The 25,945-nt window shown below is 35.4% G+C and overlaps 1 protein-coding gene across 12 annotated transcripts in view; it reads left to right on the plus strand.

The window, feature by feature from the left end:
* Nucleotides 1-25,945, plus strand: part of LAMA2 (laminin subunit alpha 2) — a 375,103-nt gene that overhangs the window by 66,401 nt on the left and 282,757 nt on the right. For all 12 annotated transcript variants that reach the window (XM_082757554.1, XM_082757553.1, XM_082757545.1 and 9 more), the window contains exon 2: nt 22,774-22,944. In XM_082757554.1, coding sequence (XP_082613680.1) covers nt 22,774-22,944 — 171 coding nt within the window. The remainder of the gene's footprint in view (nt 1-22,773; nt 22,945-25,945) is intronic.

Consider the following 25,945-nt stretch of genomic DNA (forward strand, 5'->3'; position numbering starts at 1 on the left):
GTGACCAGCACTGGGTCTGTGACTTCATATACTCATAACTGTAAAATCTTTCAATAAATAAATTGAGGGGTAAAACATAACCACCCTTAGTGTGTGGCTCCACAGGTGTACTGACTGGACATGTAACAGTGTGCAGTTAAGGAAAAAGGGGAACCTTTTTTCTGGCTTTCCCACCAGAGTTATCCCCAACTCTTGTGTGTGGTCATATAATGATTTATGTCACTCTCCTTATTGATTAGTCCTTCCTCATGTGCATGTGTAACTAGCTTACTGTGCAGCCACATGGTTTCCTTTTTTTTTTTTTCCAAAAATACGGTGAAAATGTGTGGACACAGGCAGAAAATGAAATCTAGTGTTTTCAGTGGCAGGACATGCTGAAGATTCCCCAAGCTTTAAGCATCTGGGAAACCAAGTGCAAACTTGAGCAGAAGCATGAAGCAAAATAAAGTGCAAACTAAAAGATCACTAAGAAATAAAATTGCCTCTTTGCTTTTCCTTAGTTAAGTAAAACATAACAAATCTTGACATAAAGCTGCACATATTGTTCTTGGTGGATATAGCTTCATAAGGAGGGATAATCTTGGAAGCCAGGGAATAAAACAGTAATCCTAAAATGAAGTCACACCAGGCAAGGAAATACGTTATGTGAAACAAGACATTTTGAAGAATCACTTCAGCCTTGTAAAGTAATTACTTGAGCTGAATCCTGAACCATTCTGAGAAAAAACAGAAGAATTCACTGTCTTATTCTGTATCCTTTCTGTTGAAAACAGAAAAGCATCTGATTAGGAGATTTGGGTAAGAGGTATAAACTGACAGTTCCTCATGCAATCAAGCATTTCTTTTAACAAATATTTATTAAAATATGCCATTAAAACAGGTTAATGCGAGGAGGTTTAAACTTTTACGTGAAGCTGGAAGGTTTTGTTTTTCAATTGAAATGGTTTTGAATACTTCCTCTTTATGTCCTTTATCTTTCTGTTTTCTCTCCTGGTTGTTAATCATAGAAATATTGGTGGGAAGAGACCTCTGGAATCCAACCTGAGATTCAAAGTCTTAGGAGAAGTTTATGCTGCTCTCAAGTTTGAAGATCTTAAGTTAAAATGTGTGGCCATTGCCCTTTTCTATGTTCCTTGCAACCTAGTGTATTCATGATTCCTTGTTTACTTCATATTCGTGTCTTCCTGACATTTTCTGCTGAAGTCTTTCATTTTTTTTTTCTTTTTTTTTTTTTTTCTTATTTAAGGCAGGATCAAGCCCTTTAATTTTAATGCAGACGTTTTTTCACATAATTCAAACTGTAAGAAGTTCACATTTGATTCAGACAAAGAAGTAAATGCTGGGATAGTTGCTGGTCTCAAACTGTTTTTCCTCAGTCCCTGCTTTGTTATTTGCTTGTATCTTTCTCTTGTCGTTTACTGTAGCTGTTCTCTAACAAGTTCATCATTAGCATATATTAAGTAATAATGCTCTTGTTCAGTAATGTTTTCTTGCTATTTTTGATGGGATGGGAGTGATTCTCAGTGATTGCAGTGATCATTAGCATATGGATAAATGAATTTGTTAGTAACGTGTTAGTAATGTTAGGTATGTGTAACTCCAAAATCAGAATGAAAATGTATTTTCAGCAGCAGAGACTAATAAAGTCTGTGCTGGGTTTAAATCTGGTGTATTTACTAGCTATTCTAGTCTGTGCTGTTAGTAACAATCCTGTTTTTAAATTATAAAATCATTTTTTCATGCTGAACTTTATCTGCGTAATTTAATGCATTTCATACTTGGTTTATTTCTGCCAAAACTATTATTTTTAATAGTTTTTTTCTATTCTATTCTATTCTATTTTTATTTTTTTTTGGATGAAAAGTATCACCCTGTGCTGAGAACTTCAAAATCTCTGTCTCTGTTGCTCTTAACCCGCTACGTCATTAGGGGCTCTCCCTGTCTGATACGAGTCCTGTCTGTCGTCCTTGGGTCATCCATCATTGGACAAATGAAACCAGATACTCTTCAGATTCACTGTGTAACTTTTCTACTCAAACAAATAATGCTGAAAGCACATTGTGAAATCGTCTGTAATAAATCGTCCTGGTGACAGGACGAGGGGGAATGGGCTTAAGTTGAGCCAGGGGAGTTTTAGGTTAGATGTTAGGAAGAACTTCTTCACTGAAAGGGTTGTGAGGCATTGGAACAGGCTGCCCAGGGAAGTGGTGGAGTCACCATCCCTGGAAGTCTTCAAAAGATGTTTAGATGTAGAGCTTAGGGATATGGTTTAGTGGGGACTGCTAGCGTTAGGTCAGAGGTTGGACTCGATGATCTTGAGGTCTCTTCCAACCTAGAAATTCTGTGATTCTGTGAAATAAAAGTGGAAATCTTTATTCTTAAATCAGATGACTGAGAATGATTATGGGCTCAGATCTGCATGCTTTGTACAAACCTAACTTTAGTAGGATTGCTCATTAATAGGGAGAGTGTAATTTGATCAAGAATGAGTGAGTCACAGCAATATGACTGTTTCTGTGGCTGGTTTTAGGAAAATACATAAAATAAAAAGATTAAATTTCTTCTGTGTTACCATGTTCACTGTGGATGCATTATCTGAATCCATTATCTAAAGTGGCATTAGAACGGTCCCCTTTGTGGTACAAATCCAGAACTGTGGCTTTGAAGAACTAATGAAAAAATTGCTTATTCTAGCAAATAATGATGGAAAGTTTAGTAAATATTTTGTAGGTTGTAGATATTTTAGTAAATATTTTAGTAAATATTTTGCAGGTTGAAGAATGGATTGGATAGGGAGGCTGGAAAAAAAAAAAAAAAAGTGTTTTGCTGATGATAGACTATTTTATTCATGTCTATGTCCACCTGTTAGGTAATGGAATGACACTTCCATAGTACCCACCATCTTTGGCCATCAGCAGTGGAGCATGGAGCCTATCAGCAGTCCTGTGGGCTCCATGCATGCTTCTCTGATGAATGTCGGTCTTAACTGAGTTGGTATTTAAATATTTGTGTTCAATTCTCTGAGAGTGAGACTTTTACCTTTCTGCCATTCACATGCTTTGCATCATATTCTCTCCTAACCATATTCTCTGGTTGTTGGTATACAGCTATTCTGAATTTGGTTTCTTGGTAGATGGGCGGTAAATGTAACTTCTGGTGTTCTGATTGATATTCTAAGAATAGTCATCTGACTGATAATCTGAGAATATTCATTCTAAAGCAACACGTGGCTATGTAGCTTCTGGTCAATGTTTGAGTCAAACCAAGTAGAATTTCTGTCTTAGTTCCTGATTTGATGGTTTGTGTAAATAGGAACAGCTTTGACTGAAACAGAGCTTGGGTCAAAAAGCAGATACTATGTCATAGAGCTAAATACCTGCTACCTTTCTCTGCTACTGAATTTTAATGATCAGAATTTTTGAAAAATGAACAGTAAGAAAAGACATTAGAGAACCTTAAAGACCGAAGTATATTTGTCAGGTGTATATTTTATCTTTACATATTTTAGCTTATGACCTTGTCTCCTTTATTTATGTGCATATATATATACACACACATACACACACACACACACACACACACACACACACACACATACACATAACTAGGGCTAATGCTGATTTCAGCAAAAAGGAAAAAAATATGGTGTTTGTGATAAATGTATGTGAACATATATCAAAAATATACTATAATTTTTCCTTTTAAAATTCTGTGTAGTGTGCAACACGCCAAATTTAAATCTAATTGCAGCTTGTTCCTAAAGGTACTGGCAGGATAGTCGTAAGTTAAATAGCTTTTTTTTAGCAGGCTTACAAGACAAGAAATGTAGTGGTATTTCTAGCCTTTGAAGTGTGCACGTAGAGGAGCCAGTTTCAGCCCTTAATCCTGCTTATTTTCCTGCTTGCCCAATGTATGTTGCATCCACATATATTATTGCTGGGAGGCTAGTTTTAAACTGCTCTTCTGAATGTCCTAGGATGTCTTTTCTGTGACAAGTAGTACATAAATGGATACAACATAGTATTCTAATTACATATTGATGAAGCTTTTGAAATTCTCACTGAGTTTGTCTTGGTTCATTTTGAGTAGCTTCTGTACAGGTTCTGAAACTATTTACATCACAGTTGTTTTTCAGGCCTCTCCATAACTTATGAACCAATTTCCCTCCAATATATCTTAATTTCTTGGTCACTGTTCTGAATTGTATTTCCATTCTTTACATTTCCATATACATGAAATAAAGCTGCATCTAAGGAGAATGTCTTTAAGTAGAAGTTCATGGGATTTACCATTTAGTTGAAAAAAATCTCATTAGGAGGAAAAAAATTACTTCTTTAGTTAGGTAAATTTGCAGGTTTGTTTTATCCCAGCTGCAGAAATGCTTATGCCAGTGTAATATACAGAACCATATACACAATATGAGTAGTCAGAAGCAGGAAAAATTAAGAGTAGAAAGTAGGCAGAACAGTGTTGACTTTAGCCAAGGTTATTACCAGATGGTTGACTAGTTATGCCTTCATTGTGTGTTTCACAGAAGCAGAAAAAAAACTTCTTTCAGAAGTAAACCAGCAAGAATAAAGACAGAAGTTCTGACCAAATGAAGAAATAAAGCTATGTGTGTCTGACTTCTGAGTTCTGTTGTCTGGCACTGTAAGATTTTGATGCCAGAATGTAAAGGTTTCAGATCCAGACCTGGAACTTTACTAATTTAAAACAAGGCCCCATTGTGACATAACACCTAAATTCTTATCAATACCACCTAAATTTTGACCCATACTTACATCTTAAATATACCCTTCATGACAGTGTACCAAAATAAAGAATTGTCAAAAGCATTGTCTCCACCTTTCTATTTAAGTTAAATTCTGTTTCAATTGCATGGTCTTCAGGATCCTGGTGCAACCATATATCTCTATATACAGCAACTTTTAATTCCATGCAGTACTCATGATTAAAAGTCATTTACACATGATAAGGTAGCTCCTCATAGAGAACATTGTTTCTCTGTCATTTGAGAGATGCTTTGGAATGGATGCTATCCCCTGCAAGTTCTTGATGGATTTAGTTTAGAATGTAGAATTAAATAAGTTTCTGATACACAGTATTGCTACTTAACTATGGTAAATAAACTTGGAGTCACTAGCATTTTGTTCTGTTGATCTATCAGCACTTTGCTTCTAGTATGTGGTACATGGAGTCACAAAGTATACTTGACTGACTGTTAAAAGTAGCTGATCCTTTCCTGATCCTTTCACACAGCACACAAGTTATATGAAATATATATTATAGAACTGTGTATGCAGATTTAATTTATCTCTTTTTACCCCCTAATGCAGAGCCATTATGTCCCTGGCTCTTAGAGAAAGGTGGTGTGAACAATTGCTAAACTATGCAAGACACTCATATTGGGTTGATTGTTGTCTTAATTTAGCATGTTTTTTACTGAAATTTTCTAGTCATTTCTTTCTACATCCAGCACTGTGATATCCAAGTGTTTTCTAAACATGAACTGTTGGTGTGGGAATTTCCTTGCAAAGGGAATTCTAGTAAATTATAAAATACCCAATACATCTATTTGTGGACCTCAAAATCCTTTACAAAGGGAGTTAGAATCAGTATCATCTTTTTGTGGTGATAATTCTGGGGACACAGATAAAGGGTTTATTATGCTTAAAGAGAAAATTAAAGACCTTGGCAAATTTCAGTCATTAGGTTTAAAAGAATACTTAATGAGAAGAGTCTTAGGATGTTCTACTCTTACTCACTTAAATGTGTGCTTCCTCTCTCTCCTAATCTATGTAGTGTTTGTAAAATAAGAGGTTCTTTTTGACCTCCCTGTATTTCCTCTGTCAAAAAAAGAAAGGTGCTCTTTTGGTCTATTTATTAGAAGTACTAAGAGACCTCTTTAGATACTGCCTCATCAGGAAAAAAAAGTATATATGTGTTTTTTTTATCACTTGAAGATTTTTCTTTGAACTTCATTTCCATATTATTTATAAGGCAGGGCAGGTATTATCTCAGTTTTACAGATGTGGAAAGAGATTTAATGTGGGGTCTTGCAATAAATGAGTGATGGAATTGGAAGCAGAACTTTGATATTTTGCCTTCCAGACATGAATGTGATTGATTCATCTGTGTGTAGTTTTTGGCACAGGAATTTTTAAAAGCTATTTCCATTTCTTTTAACTTACACCCCACAAAAGAACCAGGAACTGAGGGAAGAAAATCCCATTCTTCATGGAATGCCACATGAAAGAAATTCTGGATTTGTTTTGTTTTTATTTACAAGAAAGAAACTCCAATAGAAAAAAAAAAAAAAAAAAAAGTCATGTACTTAAAAGCAGGCTTATAGTAAAAAAAGAATAATAATAATTGTGTAAGAAATATGTACAGCTTTTGAAGTTTTGTCAGTGCCTTGGATTATCTACATAATGTAAATTGATTTGTTTAAATTAAAATCAATAGAACATTTAACTTGCATGAACCACCCTCAAGCCCTCAGATTCCATGCCCCCAAAGCCTCTTTCTCTAAGTATTGGCAATTCTGTAAGAAAAACCTTACTTTATATCGCTTCATATTTCCCTACTTCCATAAATTCCACTTACAAGCATTTCCTCTCTTCCTTTTCTTCTATGATTGAGGGCATTCCTGTTATTCAGTAAATGGATATTCTACTTTACACTGTTATGCCAGCATTATTTCAGTATCTTGTTCATGGGAAGGCTTTTTGGTCATGTGAATGTGTCAAGTTTTAGAACAGAGACAACTGAAAGCATAGCAAGTGGTAGCATTAAAGAACAAACAGCCAAAAAAAAAAAAAAGCAAACACCAAAATAAATGAACAAACAACAACAACAACAACAAAAAACTGACACTGGAAAAATTGAAAAGTTGAGAAGAATTCCTATACTGGAACTGAACAGAAACATTTCTTGTTTACTCTCCATTATATCACAGAGTGAGTCTATTGCTAGGAACTGTTCTGGGCATAGAAACTCAGCAGGAACGGCAGCTGTGGGAAGTGGGGAAGAGGGTTTCTGTGGATAGCACCTGAGCCTCATGCACATGGAATTATGATGTAGGTACAGGCAGTAATAGGTTATACACCTTAGGCAGTAATAGATTATACACCTTAGGCAGTTAATAGATTATACACCTTGTGTTAAGATTTTAAAAACATGTACAGTTGATGACTTTTTCAGTAACACCAATTATATGCTATTGTATCTATAGCCTCATGGATTTAATTATCAAAAATCAGAACCTTTAAGTCAAATTGTGAGGGTATGCAGCACTGTCAGTACTGCAAATGTGTGTGTGTACGAGTATAACATAAGGACTTGGAAGCCCTTAGAAGTAATTAATATGAGCAGATTTACTCAGTTTTTGTTGTTGTTGTTGTTGGTTGGTTGGTTGGTTTGGTTTGTTGTTTGTTTGTTTGTTTTTTTTTTTGGCAAGGAATCTTTTATCTTTATAATTACCCTAAGTAACAAACACCTGTGTTTGGTTGGTTTGTTTTTAAACGTGGGCCTTTTGGTTGTCTTCGATTACAAAATTCATCACCTGGAGTGACTACAAGTTTAGCTCAGGTGTTGTAAACTCAGGAGGCTGGTAGATAGTCCAGTCTGAGATGCAACCAGCATGTATGTATAACCACTATGACAGCAGTTTTTGCTTGAACCAGTCCATCTCAATCATGCCTGTTGCTTGCAGTATCCAGATTTCTGTAAAGATGTTGATACTAGTGACAAAGTAATACTGCCTCCATTTAGGAGGGAGTGTGTCCAACGGGAACACTTGTTTCTTCAGTCCTACCTTGCCAGACAAAGATAGAAACAGTCACAAAATTGCTGACTGAGCAGATTCTGAGGGAGTACAGAGCCTATGATCCACAAAAAGGCAATGTGAAAATTACAGTCTTTGCAAAGCAAGGACAAATGATATTTTGTGGAATAATTACGATGTATATTACTTCTCTTGCAATTGAAAGCAACTGTTTTTATGAATATTTAGCACTTCCTCCTCCCCTCTCCTCTCAAAAACAAAACAAAACAAACAAAAAAAAAGAATCAGTATAATGGCATAATGGCTTGGGATCACTTAGTGATTGGACAAAATTACAGGAAAGGGCAGACTGATGCTTGAATGTAAAACCAGCTAGAGGAAACAGGAGGGAAATTAGAAGATTATTAAAACTTTTAAGTGTTCTAAATAAAAGGTCACAGAGGTGCCTAAGGAGATGAAGCCATGCTTTTAGCATAGTGGTTTCTTTTAGTGCCAAGTGTGCTTGAAATGAGAGGTTCAAGTTCTTCTTGTAGAACTGTCTTGGGAGTTTTGCCTCTCTGAAGAAGCTGTGATATTTATCCTGTGGTTTATTCTTTTTCCATTTCTTTCAGATGAGACCATAAATACTCAAGTCTAGGCTGTATATAGAGATTATAATCCTGTGTGCCACAGTAAAAGATTGCTTGTTTTCTCTATCCCACTTGCTTGAGATCAACTGAGTGATATAAATAGTCAATAGAATCCAATTAAAATGGAGAAGGGTTAAAACACAGACTAAAAGAGCAGAAATTAAAACAAACAAACAAAACAAAAATAATAAAACAACAACAAACAATAACAAAATCAAACAAAAGAAAACAAAACAAAAAAAAACCTCTGATGATGAAATATTAATATATTAGATGTTTTAGCCAAGCCTCGGAGAAAGATGGATCAAGTATGAACACCCCACAAAAATCAACAGAAAATGAAATTTTGCTACATGACTGCAGGGGTACTTTTCTTTGATCTCAACTGTATTGACAACACAATTGAAGCATCATTTAAGAAAGGATAAAGCCTGGTGATATCATTTTACAGAGAGAAAATACTATCATGGAAAACCTGTCTGCCCACCTATATGCACTATGTCACTGAAATATTGAATGTATGCAGATGAGCAGAAATCTGTGAGGGATGTTTCTAAGTAATTCTAATTTGAGTTGAGTAATTGGCTGAAGATGGCCCTAGGGGTTCTTTTATAATATGAAAAATTAATTGAGGTATGTATTTTTGTTATCTTTCCAATAACTGGATAACTTCACTGATTCTCATGAAAGAAAATTTCCTCTGTAACAGACTATTAAACTGATCTCCACTGTCTTATGAATTTAATAATTGTCTGGCATTTTAGCTTTAATTATTTTTTCAATAACTGGATAAACAATGTGTAAATAAGGACATTTTCAAGAAGACCTATAAAATTTATAGGACAGAAAATATGGCGTTGTTCCTTACTCTGACACAGAATCCCCATGCTTCCTTCTGGTATGCTGACAGCTACCTAAGATCTGTAGTAAATTTCAAATGGCTTTGCCTTGAACCTAGTCTAGCAACAGCTGAATACATGACAAAAATGTGTTAATGTGTTAATTAACACATTATGTGTTCATATACATATGTAGAAGAAAAACATATTGTTCTAATAATGTTCTATGCCAGTTACACTGACTGGAATTGTCTACAGACCACAGGTAATCGGATTTTTCCTTATCTGAAAAAGCCACACACTAAGCAAATGTGAGGAGGAGTGTTTCAAATTTACAAAAAAAAAAAAACAGACATAGACTACATTACAATGGTTATTTCATACCCATTTTTTAACAGATTCCCTGCTTAATACAAACATGGAAAATTCACATGTAAGTGTAAAGTAAGTTTATATTTATAGTATTAATTCTCCCTTTTAACAACACCAAAATCATTGGTGAAAAATCATTGTGAAAAAGGTCCTGTATTGAAAATGTTTTCAAACATGAATCTTTCAGAGAGATTTGATTTGTATATTCTTTATGGAATCATCCTTCAACTTCTTTGTGTAACACATCAAAGAAAGCAAGGACTAATGAATAATTATGCTTAGTGTTATACTGCATAAAGTTTTAAATGCCATTTTCTTATGTACTTGAAACCTTAAAATCTGTATTATTAGGATATTCTACAAGAAAGAAGAGGCTTGGCACTGATTGCTAACTTTTTTAGGAATTTCAGTTCCTGGGAATTTATAACATTGTCAGAAAATTTCTCTGAAAATTCAACACTGTAATTTAACAAAAGGATACACTGTATTTGTGCATAACAAAAGCTAAGATGTGCTTGTAGATGCAACTACACACTTTACTTTCAAAATGATAATTTTGAAAAAACTAATTAAATAACTATTTTTTCTAGCAGAATGTACAAACAAAATGTAAAATTGAAACTTTAAAGTGGGGAGAGATGTCTTTAGGCTTTTTGTTCATTGTTTTTTCCACAGTGGCCATTGCACAGCTGGAAACCTCTTCATCATAAAGTTACTGTGAAGAAAATTCTGTCTATTCCACTGTCGCTGTAGTTTTTTTTTCTTTCCTGCCCCATCGCCTGCCCATTTCACATATCAAACACCCCCAAATTCTGCATTCATTGCTGCTTATCTGCAAATTCCATTTCTTGCCTATCTTATGTCTCAGAATCTGTTCCTTTTCCTTCATTCTTTTCAATTTTTCACTGATCAAGACATCATTCTCTTAAACTGTATGTCGCTTCATAACTGGGCTCCATGGTATGGATACTCGATGTATTGCTGTTACCTGGAAAGCCATAAGTGCCTTCAACAGACCTGTTGTTTGTAGATTTATAGATGTTTACAGGCAGTTACGTCTGTTACTCTTCTAAGTCATGTGACTCTGCTTTTTTATGTGTCCCTCTTTCCCTTTCTCTTTGCCAAGCAATAAATGACTTAGAGAACACTAAACTTTTAGATTTAGTTTTTAATGTATTTACAGATATGCCCATTTATTGCTTTATTTTTTCTTTTTAATGGATGCTAGCCAACTATGTTTTGTCAATTATACTGCTAGAAGTCTTGTTGTATAATGTGGATCTGTGTGCTTCAGTGGGCAGTTTATGTAGAATTAAAAAGAGTAGAAAATAATGTCTCCAAGAACTGAGCAGTCTGTCACCTAGAATGACTGAACGCAACACGTGTTTATCAGAAAACGCTGCAGAAAATGCTGTTGCTATACACAAAGAGGGACCCTCCCCCCCCCACCACCACCATTTTTTGGCCATTTCCCTAATTTTCAGAACAGTGAGACCAGACAAAGGAAAAACCTAGAGATGTACATTTGCTTGAAACTTCTGAAAAGCACACCATTAGTTCTCCATCTGCAAGTCTGTTGCTAAAACCTTTAGTAAGGTTATTAAAATAAAAATCACACTAGTGACAGTAGTTTATCTGGGGCTAGTTAAAATCCTATGGGAAGACCTGAAAGATTTCTTTCATTGATGTGTCATCCCATGCATTTTTAAAACATCATGCAAGGGTTTGTCTTTGTGTGGTTCTGATTGATTTTAATGGGATGTAAAGATGTGATGTGACAACTCTGAGTCCACTTTTATAAAGAAAAAAGGAGGCTTTTCACTAATACATATAGGTACACCTTTACCAGAGAAGTATTAAGAGATATTGATATAACTTAATTTTCATGAATGATGAAGTAAACACGTGTAGAGATGTTCAAGCTGACATATTCTAAGACAAATGTCTTTGGAAGTCACAGGCAAGAAGTACATACCAGGTTGCACATTTTGTCACTAATTCTAAACTGTGGTCTGTAGACACCGGTTTGCTAACAACTATCTGCTCAGACCTAATTTGGTCTTCCTATTCAGTCACAGTTTAAGTTAGAGGACAAAATACATGTAAGGGAGTGAATTTATTAAGCTTTTTTTTTTTTTTTTTTTTTTTTTTTCTTTCTTCTGATGGAGTGTTATGGCTTTGAAATATTCTTTCTCTCAAACTATATGTAAAAATATACTGAAATAATGCAGATACACTATTCTTTTTTATACAGAGTAAGAATTTTAGACTGTGTGGTACTACTGTGGCTACAGATACTCTGTCTAGTATGTTTGTATATGTATACATTTTATATAAATTATAAATGTTTTATTTTTAGCCCTTTTGTAACAAAGTATATGGGAAATGAGTGTACTTAATGTGCAACAACTATTTCCATATACCAGAATAAAAGTACACAGTAAAATTGACAAAGAATTTTTGAAATATTCTCTCATGGTCTTATATGTAACTGAAGAGTTTATTAACTCAATGTGTAGGAAATATCAATCTGTATTACTGCACAATACAGGTTAAATACAACTTAAATTTGTAGTCTATTAAGCATTTTTTTCAATATTTCTCAGTTATTCTGCCAATTTGTGTCTCAGAATACTGACTGTATGGAAATGAAATTAAGACAGACTGTTCTATTCAAAGGAAAGTGGAGAGTCTGTGTAAAATCACAGAATCACAGAATTGTAAGGGTTGGAAGGGACCTCAAGAGATCATTGGGTCCAACCCCCCTGCCAAAACAGGTTCCCTAGAGGTAGGTGTCCAGACAGGCCTTGAATATCTCCAGAGAAGGAGACTCCACAACCTCTTTGGACAGTCTGTTCCAGTGCTCTGTCACCCTCACCATGAAGAAGTTATTTTGCATATTGGTGCAGAACTTCCTGTGATCCATTTTTTGTATCACAGGTAAAAATACATTTAACATCCTGTCTTCAGTAGTGCAATCAGTGAATGCCTAGATCCTGCTAATTTTGTGCTTTACATGTACTGAAATTGAATGGATCAAAGGTTTAAGGACTTACAGTATTACCTGAGGAGACAAACTTAGCTATTTTAATTAGGTCTTTTTCCTGTGTTTAAGTAACACATACCTGTGAAATGGTATATGTAAATGGTACATATAGTTGAAATGGTTTTATGACCAGCATGGATTTACTGAGGAGAAATCACTGTTAGCCTACCTGATAGCCTTCTACAATGAGGTGACTGGCCTGATGGATGAGGGGAGACCATTGGATGTTGTTTACTTTAAATTTATTAAGACTTTTGATGCTGTCTCCATAACATCCTCATAGAAAAGTTAATGAAATACAGGTTAGAAAACTGGACAGCAAGGTGGATTGAAAACTGAATGCCCAAACTCAGATGGTTGTGATCAATGTCACAAAGTCCCTCTGGAGGGCTAGTCACTGACAATGTACCCCAGGGATCAATACTGATTCAAGTGCTGTTTACTCTTATTGTTAATGACCAGGATGATGAGTCAGAGTGCACCCTCAGCAAGTTTGCAGGCAATAGAAAATTGAACAGGGTGGCTGTTGCACCAGATGGTTTTGCTGCCATTCTGAGGTGCCTGGACAAGCTGGAGAAATGGGCTAACAAGAACCTCATAAAATTCAACAAAGGGAATTGCAAAGTCCTGTGCTTGGTGAGGAACAGCCCCATGCACCAGTAGAGGCTGGGGCCGAATGGCTGCAAAGCAGCTTTGCAAAGAAGGACCTGGGGGTCCTGGTGGACAACAAGTTGACCATGAGCCAACAATGTGCTCTGTTGGCAAAGAAACTGATGGTGTTCTGGGTTGTGTTAGTTGGAGCATCCCCAGCAGGTTGAAGGAGATGGTCCTTCCCCATCTGCTCATCAGCAGTGATAGCACACCTGAAGAGCTGTTGTAAAACCACCACAGCTGTGTCCACACCTGGAGTGCTGTATCTAGTTCTGGGTTGTACATGGGTATTTTGGAGCAAAAAAACATTTTTGCTAGGTTAATTGTAGGACAGTTGGAATTGATAATCTTTTAATTTTTTAGGTCTTTTTAAACCTAAATGAATCTATGATTCTATGAAAAACCATGAATGACTATGAAAATAAGGACTTGGACCAATTGTTGTATGAATAGAGGTTGAGAGTGCTGGGATAGCTTATCCTTGAAAAGGCTCAGGTTTTTAGCCATATCATGCAATTTTAGAAAGCTGTAAACTGATGTGCTTTCTAAGAACAGAAGACATGTAACTGGAGATAATTCCTGTTTGTAGTAGATGAATGTTATATATCAGAGGTCCTTTTACTTTTTCTTGTTAGTTCTGCTTGGCTGACCAGAACCCAACTGCTGCTTTACAGAAATTCTAATGAAGGTCATGTGGCTGATAAATACAAGTATTTAACTGTGAAGACTGTTTCTTGCTTCATCATGCATAATGCAATCCTTTTACAGATAAGGAATTTGTACAACTAGGATTTTGCATTTTTAAATTTGTGACAGAATACAGACAGATATTTGAAAATCAGTGAGTGCTTGACTCAGAATGGGAATATAAATGCCTTTGAAAATGGGATGCCCATTAGGTCTCTGTGCTTTCAATTCCATGGGAGTTCTGCCTTGCATGCAGAACATGATCTGGAGATTGGATTTCATCTTTACCAGTATTTTTACAGTTCTGTTTTGCTACACAGCCTTCTGTGACAGCTATAGGGAAAAACAATAAAAAAAAAAATAAAAATACCTTACAAAGCTAGAAAATTGCTTATATATCTTTTACAATATAAGTTAGGTGAAAGCCAATAGCATGTCTTTCTTTCACTCTGTTTTGATTTTTTTTGTTTTGTTTTGCTATTAAAATCAGAAAAGTCTCTAGAGATTTTTGAATTGTGTAAGCTGTGGAAAGGCAACATAATATTGCTATGTAATCAATGTATCCTTTTTCAGATGTCTCTGTTAGGACTATAGTTGATTTTGTTATCAAGCTTCTTTAGGTTACGGTATTATACTGTCTTTTATGTTGAAGTTAAATATGCAGGAGGTTATGTGTAATGTTACTGAGTATGAAGAGAGAAAATTATCTGAAAGTAAAAGCAAGCCACTTCTACCACTGAACATCCAAACTACATTTCCACTTCCTTTTGAAGCAAAAAAGGATGACTGTGTAATAATACTATAATGTACAATGGCTTGGGGCAACAAACATAAATGAGGACCAAAGTAGTTATTTTCTGATTTTGTTTTCTTCTGGACAAATGGGCTTAGTGTCATTTTTCTTCAGTCTGTAAGCTCTGTTGTGTCTGGACAGCTATTTCTTCAAATTGCACTTATTTTCCAGTTGTATAAAACTCTTCATCTACATTGTGGATAGAGTGCATTAAGTTATTCCCCGTTGTGCACAGCTGGAAACTATTCTTGCTGCAACATTTTGTTTTGTTTTGTCCCAGTTTTTTCTCCCCACTGTGTTCCCACACACTAGCATAGCTTCATGCTGCAACAGACAAGTATCTCTTTTTCCAGTGGCACTTCTTAGAACATCAGAAATTGACATATTCTCTTTTGTCTTTTTAGTACAAATTCAGTGGCAAACAGCTCTGCTTGATTGCATGAACATTTCAAAGCACAGACTAGGAAGATTGGCTTGAAAAGTTAGACATACTTAGGCAGGCTGTTTTATTTGCTTCTTTGAAGAGACTAGGGATATTTTGAGAAGACTAAAGGAAATACACCCTGCCAAATATTGGTGTTTAGAAGAGAGGATTATGCAGGTCTTAAAAGAGCTTTCTTTGAAGGCAAAAAATATTTCTTCAGTTGTGATGCTTTAATAAGACACAAAGAAATCCCAAAACTGGTAAAACCATGTTTGTATTCTATCTTGGATTTTTTTTTTTTAAATACTATTAGGAAACAATACTGATTTTTTTTTTTTTAAACTTAGCATTTTGCTTATGTGTCCACACACTACTATTATTTATATTAATTTTTCTCTCAGTAAAGTGGAGCACAGATCCTACCACTGAGTAACCACAATCTAGATATTAAATAATACTGAATGCAAAATTTCACATCAACCATTATCTGTCAAGAAGAAAGGTTATAGACCCTTATTTCAGTGTGTAATTGCAATGGTCTTTCTTCTTCCAATTTTCTTCTCTTTCTCAGTCTCCCCCACTCAAGCAGTTTCTTCTGTCATCTCCATTTAGAGGTGTCTATGAATATATATACATATATATATAATACACGTATAATATATATATAAAAATATATAAAAGAGGTGTCTTATCTGCTATCTACTGTTACTAATTGATGGTTTCTTTTTGTCACTCAGCATGGCTGTCACTATGCAGTAGCATAAACCTAACAGAGGTTATAATCTGGGTTATATTTCCTTGGTGATTCTTGCTTTCATTCTATTGCCACAGTGTCCTTCTAGTAAGATGTATCCCACCAGATGTTCTGTAGACACAAGATGCTGATGAGATTCAAATGGGATTTTCAATTCTCCATGGGTTATGTGAAGGGAAGAAAATAAAACTATGTCAGAAGTGGTAAATGCTAGGAAAATTGATGTACAAAGCAATTATTTTGTTTACATTTACATCTAGTTTCAGTACCTCTCCTTTGCTGTAGCTGCTTCTTGACACATTTTAAAAGTAGGTTATTCCAGTGACTATCCCCACTTCATAATGAACCTGTAATCACTGTTCAGCAGCTGGAGATATAGTTAATATATTTGATTTCCCATTAGAATCCTTCCATCCCCTCTCAGCAAGGGAAATCAACTAGGTCTTGCAGTGTGCTCTAGAGGTCAATCAAATTGGGGTCAATCTATCTGGGAGGAGAGTGAGGGTGAGAGTGAGACTGAATTCAATAGCTGACAGGCTTTATGAAAATGTCTTGTTCCTGCTACTTGTGTATCTTGTGTGCTTCTGCTGATCTCAACTACTGCAATAAAGCATGTGGAAAATCTGACAGTTTGGCAAAGAAGTAGGTAAGTAATAAGGCATGACAAAATAAGGCGGGGTGCCAGGCATCAGATTGGTGGTTTTTATTCCACTGATACTCATTGAACTTGTATGAGCATGGACGTTGGTGAGGAACGTGAAAAGTACATAAAAGAACACATGTGAAACTGGGCTCTTGTTTTCCTGTATGTTGTGGGATCAGGAAAATGTAAGACAATGAATCAGGTAATACTGTTCTGCAGAAAATTTCAAGGAAATCAACAGTCTCAGAGAATGTTCTGAGAAGTGGTAGGATAAGTAGCTATTAATGAGACCTCTATGAATGTAAGGTAATAATGGGAAATAGTATAGAGGATTGTGGTTTGTGTAAAAAATGAATATTGGCAAAAATATTATGGTTTCATTAGCAAAACCAAAGTTACACTTTACATTCCAACTTGAGTGGACCTTGATGTGGGGCTATACGTGCCACAACCCTTAATAAGAAACAGCTACAGGTACGTATTGGAACAGCAACATTGACTCTGTTCAGTCTTGGAAGCTGGAAAGGTTTAGGAAAAGTTGCTTAGGAAAAACATGAAAGAAAATATGAATACAGTGATGCCTCCGTGGGTAAAAACCTGCAATAGCCAGTGATTTAGGGATATTTAGAGCTGACAGTTGCATACGAAGCCCTTCAGGTTTAGCAGTCCCAGAGGAACCTTGTGCTATGTATTATTCCAATTGTTTTTTAACCCACTCTTGCTTCTACTAACTAAACTTACCCTGTGGTACTACTAACTAAACTTACCCTGTTCACTTCCATGCTAAACCCATTTATGATTCTATATATAGCTATATAATTTTATATATCTCCCATAAAGATCTTTTCCCAGCAGAAGGCTTGCAGACTATGTATTTCCATGTTCAGAAGTCAATCTACAGGTCACACCTTTGATCTCATCATACCTTTCTTTACCTTTTAATTCTGCCGTATCGTTTTGGAGATGACACTTGAGAAATTTTGTACAGTTACTGAGTTGTTGTTATAGATGGATCCATGCAATAATGTAATGACTTTTTTCTATTCCTTCAGCTAATATTTTCATTGAAATATCCATAATAACTCTTTCAGGGGTGGTAATAGCTGGTGCAGAGCCTATCATATTTTACCCCAGTGTATTCATTTCCATTCCTCACTTTCATCTGCTATTTTATTGCCTAGACAGACCATACCGTGATTTTTTTCTGCAACTCTTTGTAGTTTGTCCTTAGTTTGATTATTGTGAAAACTTCTATTATAAATAAACTGTCACCTTATTATCTTCTTTTTAAAATTACTTTTTTTTTTTTTTAACTTTTAAAATTACTTTTTAAATTACTTTTTAATTAAAATTACTTTTTAATCTTCTTCTTAAAATTACTTGTTTAACTATTGAACAGAACAGGTAAAGATCACTGTGGTTTTCCAGTGTTATTTCCCATTTTCTTTTTTGTTTGTTTGTTTGTTTTTGTTTATATAATTATCTCTTGAGTTGTCCTCATATGTCATGATAGCTTAGTTCCTTTAATGGCCTTTGCAGAATCTTGCAGAATCTTGTCAAAATGAATTTAATCTAAATATGTTGAATTTGGTGCATCACTCATACGGGTACATTTATGCTTGACAATTTCTACAAAGAGCTCTGGTATTGATAAAGGATGAACTGTGAGGTTTCTGTTAAAAAATAAATTAATTACCACTAGACTCAATGTATCATACTGATCCAGGCATCCACTATTTTTGTCTTTAAAACAGATATTCAGATCTGCTTTGATCCAGGAAGCTTTTAAAAAACTGACATTATTAGTTAGTGCTTTGGTACCAAGCCCTATTTAAGTAGTACAGTGGCAAGGCAGAAGTTGATTTCATTGGAGTTTGTAGGTGAAAATCACCTACCTATTACTACTGATTAACTGCTGTTCAGTTTACCTTTTTCTAAATTTATTTTTTTCCTAAAAGTGTTTCTGTTGGCATCATGTGCTAGACATCAGTAATTCTGTAAGAGATGAGCATGTTTTTTTTTTAGTTGCAAACTTTTTTTGATTACCCTTGCATGGTACACTATTTTAGAGAACTTGTTTAGTTTTTGTGTTATTTTCCTTTTATAGATTAATCATCTGTCAACACTAAACAATCTGTCTATCAGGCTTCTATCCATAGAAGCTCAGTGGAATATGTTGCAGGCTCACAGACCTAGGTGTAAAGCAGAAAGACAGAAAGATGGCCATGCCTATTTCATCAGTTGGAATCTGAGACTGTGCTTCTCTTCATGAAACAGACATCTGTTGAAAAACAGAAATTGAGCCCAAGCTGTTAAAGCCAAAGTCTAATTACAAACCAACCTTTTCTCTCTCTTTTCTTGCAATTGTTGCAATTTCTAGAATTTTGGTATTTAAAGGTAGAAATTATGTGAATTCTTTTTTTTTTTTCTTTTTTTTTTTTTTTCCAGTAACACAAAGGAGGGAAGATTGATGTAGCTAGCAGTTGAAAGGAGTGGAATTTCTCTGCTTGCACTTGAGCTACACAAAGTAGAGATAATGTGCTTCTGACTCAGATTTATTTTACCCAGTCTTTGCACTGGACCAAGTGATTACTAAATGTTTTTGGCAATAAAGGAAGGAGATCTTTCTGTAATTATAGTAGATCATGCTTTGCAAGTATTTCATAGCAGGATGGCTGTAGAATTCAAGGTAATATTGACAACTAAATAAAATTTATAATTTAGTGAGCAATTGACTTTTAAGATGCACAAAAGTAGTACACCACTTTTAAAATATTTCTTCTGTGTGATTGTCATCACAAAAAATAAGGCAAAACTGTCTAAAAATTAAAGTGGGTTGTTGTGAGCTCTCTTGACTACTTTCACTTACTATGGTTATGGTTGGATAAATGTGAATTCTAAAAAAGATAGTATATATTAACATCATGAACATTCACATTTTTTATTTCAAATTCAAGTGGCCTAATTAAAGGATTCAGGACAACAAATGCTTTCATCTTCTGTGTTGCTAGAATCTCATGAATGTTTTGCAAAAAAGTGTTATATTAACTACTAGAAAGCAATATGAAAAGCATTGCTTCCTCCGTTCCATCAGGCTTGCCCATCAAATATTATTTAAAAGCAGAGCCTTATTTTGGGCTCTGCAAAGCACTGTCCCAGAATTAGTGCAGAGCTTAGCATCACTTCTCTGACTGGCAGAAAGCATTTGCTTCAGCCACAGCCATAGCGTGAATTCCTCTGAACATCTAAGAAAATTTATGGACTGGCAGAGAAGGAAAATGATACAGGAAGCAACTGATAAGTGACATAATCCTTTCCTAATGGGTAGAGTAGAATTTTGTTGTTGTCCCAGTTCTAGTTTTGCTTCTGCCTCTTCTGAGTAAGCTCATGTGACTTCATCCTGAGCTGTGTAGTAAGGGAGTCACAAGGGTCTTACATTCCTGTACCGGATAGGTACTATAACTAGATCAGTCATTAAAGCGGATTGGTATTTTCTCTAAAGAATCAATAAATAAATCCTACTGTGTGTGATGTTTATTGGAAATTGCCAAATCTATAATTTGCAATTCAAAAAATAAAGTGTGTCAGAGGAATGCCCCCTTTAGGTAAATGTGGCCATTTTACAACAGCTAATAATTACGTAAATGTGATCTGAGATTTGATGTATGGCATCTCATGGTAGGAAATGCAAGTTTAAAGGGAAGAGAATGTGAATTCCACCTACCACTCAAGGGAAAATGAATTATTTCTCCCATTCCAAAACATCAACCTGATGCAGAAAATTTCCCTTCAGCTCCCTCAAGGAAAGCTGTAGGCCTGAACATGAATGCTCTTAATGCTTCTTTGAAGCACAGACTATTTGAAAAAAGTTCAAATAGGTAGTTGTTAATTATAACTTTTAACTTGTTAAAATTATGGTGCCATCAATACCAAACCATAAGCACTGGCTAAGGGGTGGGAAGACTTTGTGCACCTCCTACTCCCTGCTTGCCAGATCCATTCCTGTGAGCCTGCAGGAAGTGGAACACTGCACACTCAACACAGTCTCTTCAGTGCTCATTTAGGTGCCTGTGTTTGCACTGATTATGGACAAGGATGTATGGTACTTTTGCACTAAATTACACTGCACATAAAAGAGGCTACCTGAGAGTGAATTTTTATTCAAACCAATGAGCTTCTTAAGTACTCTATATTTACCTATGTCTCAAATTAAAATTTGGGTTAAAATTTATAATATTGATATCATTTGTGTATAGACACACAATGTGTATATTTTTATAATTTTGTGATTCTGGAGGATTTTTGCATGTTCTTTTTCATCTGTTACACTATTTTTTGAAGGAATATTTTTCCTGATTTTATGTACTGCAATTCATTTCACATAGTATCGAGTCCTTTTAGCAGGCTCCCTTTTGAGGAAATAAGCTACTCTGCTCCAAAGAAAATGCCAGATTCTGTGTTAAGACTAAATGATTACTGTCTTTTACACTATTAACTTTACACAGTCTAAAGAGAGAATAATGAGACTGTAAGTCAACATAGGAGGTTCCACAGCTATTAACAATTCATCTACTCTGCTTACACCGTTTTTTACCATGTGCCCCCATTGAGGAATACAGCAAATATCACTGATTGCATTGAATAAAAATATAAGGACAACTGTATAGATTCTCAAATGTGATGAAAATGGGCTGTAATCTGTACAGAAGAAAGCTACAAAATCAATAAAATCTCAACTACTGATTGACTATACAAATTACACAGGTTAGTAGCTAATTGGTTGCCTTGAACAAGTGGGGTGTTTAATATGGTTCTAAAGCGAGCGTGAGAGTCACTAACTCACGGTGTCAGAGGACAGCTGTACCATGACCACCCAAGCTTGGTAATTAAATGGCACACAGGTTAATTGCAGACAGGAGACTGGAGTTAAAGGACTGAAAGGAATCACTTGAATAGTGTTCTCTATAGAGGAAAAAGAAAGTCTTTTTAAAGAAATCTTTATCAATGTACAATAATTGCAAATTCAGTTTTGATTAAAGACTTATTTTAAAGCTTTAATAATAATACAATAGGGTTATAAACTGAATGAATTACAGAAGAGTGCATTTGGGGCCAGTGAAAATTGCCACCATATAATTCTGAAGATGATCTCAATCCATACCTTAGAATTTTGTTGTTGTTTTGGTTTAACCTCCAGCCATGACAAATTATGCTTTTAAGGATACAAAACATTGATTTTCATGTGAACATATAAATTCAACCCATCACATCAGTTTGTCTCCATAGATCGATTTTATCATGGCTCAAAGATTTTGATCAGTATTTATTGGGAGGGAGTGTAAACCACCTTAACGATGGTTCTTCATATGGGTTATAATTTTTATAGCTTACTGCTACATGAAACTCAGTTCAGCAGAGCAGTCAGACGTGTTTAAGTGCTGTGGTGAATGAGAATTATAATATATCACACAGCAAGAGCACCTGAGGAAAATAACAACAGCGCTGTTGTAGAAGATATAATACTGTATACATTATCCTCTTCTTGAGGAAAGGGGAAGAGGAAGCAAACCATGCATGGCAGATGTTGTTCATGTTGCTGCATGAATTACTCAGTTTCTCTAATGGCAAGGGTGACTGTGAGGTCCTAAGCAGAACAGTAAGATAGTGTAACACAAATGATGCAGTCTGTGAGGGAAAAGCTTCTCCATGGAGATGTAAGCAGAAAGGAAGAGTAATAGGGAGTTTTCATGGGTATTTGCGTACAATGATTCAAAGCCCAATTGGGTAGGCAGTCAAAATAATGGTTTGGTTATGAAAAAAAACAATTTGATGATCCTTTTTACGTTTCCATACCGTATTTTCTCCTCTGACATTCTGCTCCTCAAGATATAACCAGAGGGTACCAATTTGAATTTTAGAAGGGCATGAGGAGGAAATCACCAGTATAATGGCTTTATTCTAAATTCTGGATTCAAAGCCAAAGTCGGTGGTGCTTTTCTGTGTTTCATTACTTCTATAGTTGTTGAAAATAAAGCCTTTTGCTTAGATGCCATAACAGATGTTATGTTCATTTGTGATTGTATTGCTAAATTCACCTTGCTTTTGCCTCTGTTACTTTTGTTTATGATTTTATTTTATTTTGTTTCCAGGATTGTTTCCTGCAGTGCTGAACCTGGCTACTAATGCTCTCATCACCACCAATGCTACCTGTGGAGAAAAGGGTCGGGAAATGTACTGCAAACTTGTTGAACATGTTCCTGGACAGCCTGCAAGGAACCCTCAGTGCCGTATTTGTGATCAAAGGAGCAGGGTTCCACATCGTACGTGCACCATTTTCATTTTGTTCCTTTAAAATAATTTTTTTCCTAGTGGTTGTAGATACTCAGCAGACAAAGATGTATGTCAGCGGCCTGATTACTATGAGATGTCTACCTCTTCCTTTATTAAATTAAGTTACCCATCTCTTCCTTTAGTATTTCAAAATCTGTATGTGTTACATATACTTAGGTAACTGAAGCTTTAATTGAGAGAGTAAGTGGAGAGAGAAGCGAGGTTCAGATTTAGGAAAACTAAGTATCTACAGCTGTTGTTGGCTTCTCTTCATATAAGTTGACCATGAATGAAAAACAGATTACTCTTTCCTGTATACTTATATACAGAATTTGAACATTTCAGCCAGCCAAACATCTGAAATTTCAGTTTAGGGCTAACTAACTGTTGCTGTTTAAGCTGGCTGGCACCTAAGCACCACACATTTGCTCCCCGCCCCAGTGGGAGGGGGGAGAGAATTGGAAAAGAGTAAAAGCTTGTGGGTTGAGATAAAGACAGTTTATTAAGACAGAAAAGAAAGGAAAATAATAATGATAATAGTACTGCTAATAATAACGTGTATAAAACAAGTGATACACAGTGTAATTGCTCACCACCTGCTGAGCGATGTCCAGCCTATCCCCAAACAGCCAGTATCCCCCACCCTGGGCAGCCACCCCATATTAATTGCTCAGTATGACTCCATATGATATGGAATACCCCTCTGGCAAGTTTGGGTCAGCTGTCCTCGTTCTGACCTCTCCCAGTTCTTTGTGCACCTCCAGCCTGCCCAGCATGAGAAGCTGAAAAGTCCTTGACTTAGTGGAAACACTGCTCTGCAACAATTAAAACATGTTATCAACATTATTCTCATCCTAAATCCAAGATACAGCACCATACCAGCTACTAGGAGGAAAATTAACTCTGCCCTAGCCAAAACCAGGACACTAATCCATTTTTTTTTTTTTTTTTTATTAGTTTGAAGTTAATTTAATTTGACTGAGCCAGCAAAAAGAAGATTAGACAATGAAACTGATTGGTTTAATTGCTTAAGTTTTAATATTAAAATTGATCTGCACAAACATTGTTGTTTTTCTTAAGACTGCCAGCAAGCAAAATCAATTTTCACAAATAACTCACTATCATCAGGTTCAGAGATGTGCGTTTCTTACCAGTTATGAATAATTTGGAAGATCAAAAATAAGAGAATTTCTGTCTTAATTGTACAAGTTTAATTTCATATAAGCTTGCAATGAAAGACATTAATAAAATTAACCTGGTCAAATATTTCTGGACATATTGACACTGCAGACGGTAGAGGATGTAGAGACTCTTGATACAGCTTTTAATGGAATAGATGCGGTGTTAGTAGAGGCATACAGAAGCATGAAGTTTCCTGAAGACAATCTCTCTTTTTTTTTTTTTTTCCAGTTGTTTACCTCTAAAACTTAGATTAGACATATTTATACCTTATGACAAAGCATACTTAAGCATGGGGTTAAAGCCACAGGAAAAAAAAAATAATAATTATCTTCTAACTTGCTAACTCTACACAGGATGAGCAACCTGTGGTATAGCTTTCCAGAAAGAAGCCTCTCCTTAGAAATTTCCTTCCTGGGCCACCCTTCCTAGAATTATTTTACCAATTACACAGTCTTTTCCTAATAGCTAATCTGCATCTTTCCTGCAGAAATTCAAGTATATTATGTTTTTCCTAACCTCAGCCAACACAAGGAATGGATTACTTCCATTTTCTTTGCAGAAGTCTTTTTACTTACTTGAGGGTTGCTATTATTGCTCTGTCCAGTTTTTACACTAATCTATTCCTTTTCTGTCTTTCTCCATATGGGTTGAATTATCTAGAACTCTATATAAACCGCAGTTCTCAGTTTTCTGTAGAGGTTTTCATCTGTATTAAAATTCACCTGAGCTCTTACCAGTACTGCAGAGAGATTCAGGTTTCCTTCAGAATAAGCAGATTATGTTGTTGTTTACACATCTAATTAAGGTATTTCCCCTTTTAGGTTGTGTGATTCCACTGAGAGATATTTAGCTAGTTGGCCATTGTAATCCCCAGATGCTTTCTCACTAAATGACTACCTAGCCACTTTCTCCCTATCTTGTATTTACAAAGCAAATTATAATTGCCCCATTATAGATTACTTCAATTGTCTGAACACAGTCGCAACCTACTTTTTTCCCCCAAGGTCATTTTTCAAGTTTTGATGGCTTCTTTAATTGTAGTAAATGCTGTCTTCTCAGGAAAGATCATGCATATGTATTGTAGCAATGTAAGCGTTGAAATGATTTTACATTATTGTAGTGGGTCTCATTCAGAAGATTATTTTTTTTTTTTTTTTTTTTTGGCTGCGTTTAGACTGCCAGAAACACTGTGTGATATATTCTGTCCTTTCTTTACAGAAGAGCATTTAGACATTCGTGTACATCATACAATTATCATTTTTTTATCAACTTTGTTTAACTCCAATAAATAAATAAATAAATAAATAAATAAAAGGGAGCTGTATTGCTTTGTCTCCGTGTTCCACCTATAGATGCATATATGTTTATACAGCCTTCTTCATTGTTGCCATTTATGTATTTAAACACCTCATCTGAATGATATGTATCCACATTTTCCCTCTCTCCTATCCTTTTTCTAAATTTGTGAGACTGTTTAGCTTCAGAATGACTAGCCTTTTGTTGCCAACCTCATCTCTTTTTAAGGTTTTTAAATGTTCATTTGGCAGAAGGAAGTGCTTTATTTAAACAAAGTTAGCTCATTAATGGGAGAACCACGTAATGTAACCAGAGTTTAAATGCCTAGAATGTGTGAGTTTGGAGTGCCTCCCCTTAATTACTGTAGTAGGAAATGAACGCAGATTCCCTGGTTCATCACATGTGAGCCCAAATTAAAGAAGAGAGTTTGATGGGTTCAGTCTGTACGTTCCCCCCATCCTTGTAATCCATTAGAGAGACTGGTCCTTGAACGGCATTTGCAATCCAGTCCAT

This window comes from Aythya marila, assembly GCF_965140915.1.
Source record: "Aythya marila genome assembly, chromosome: 3".
Lineage (NCBI taxonomy): Eukaryota > Metazoa > Chordata > Aves > Anseriformes > Anatidae > Aythya > Aythya marila.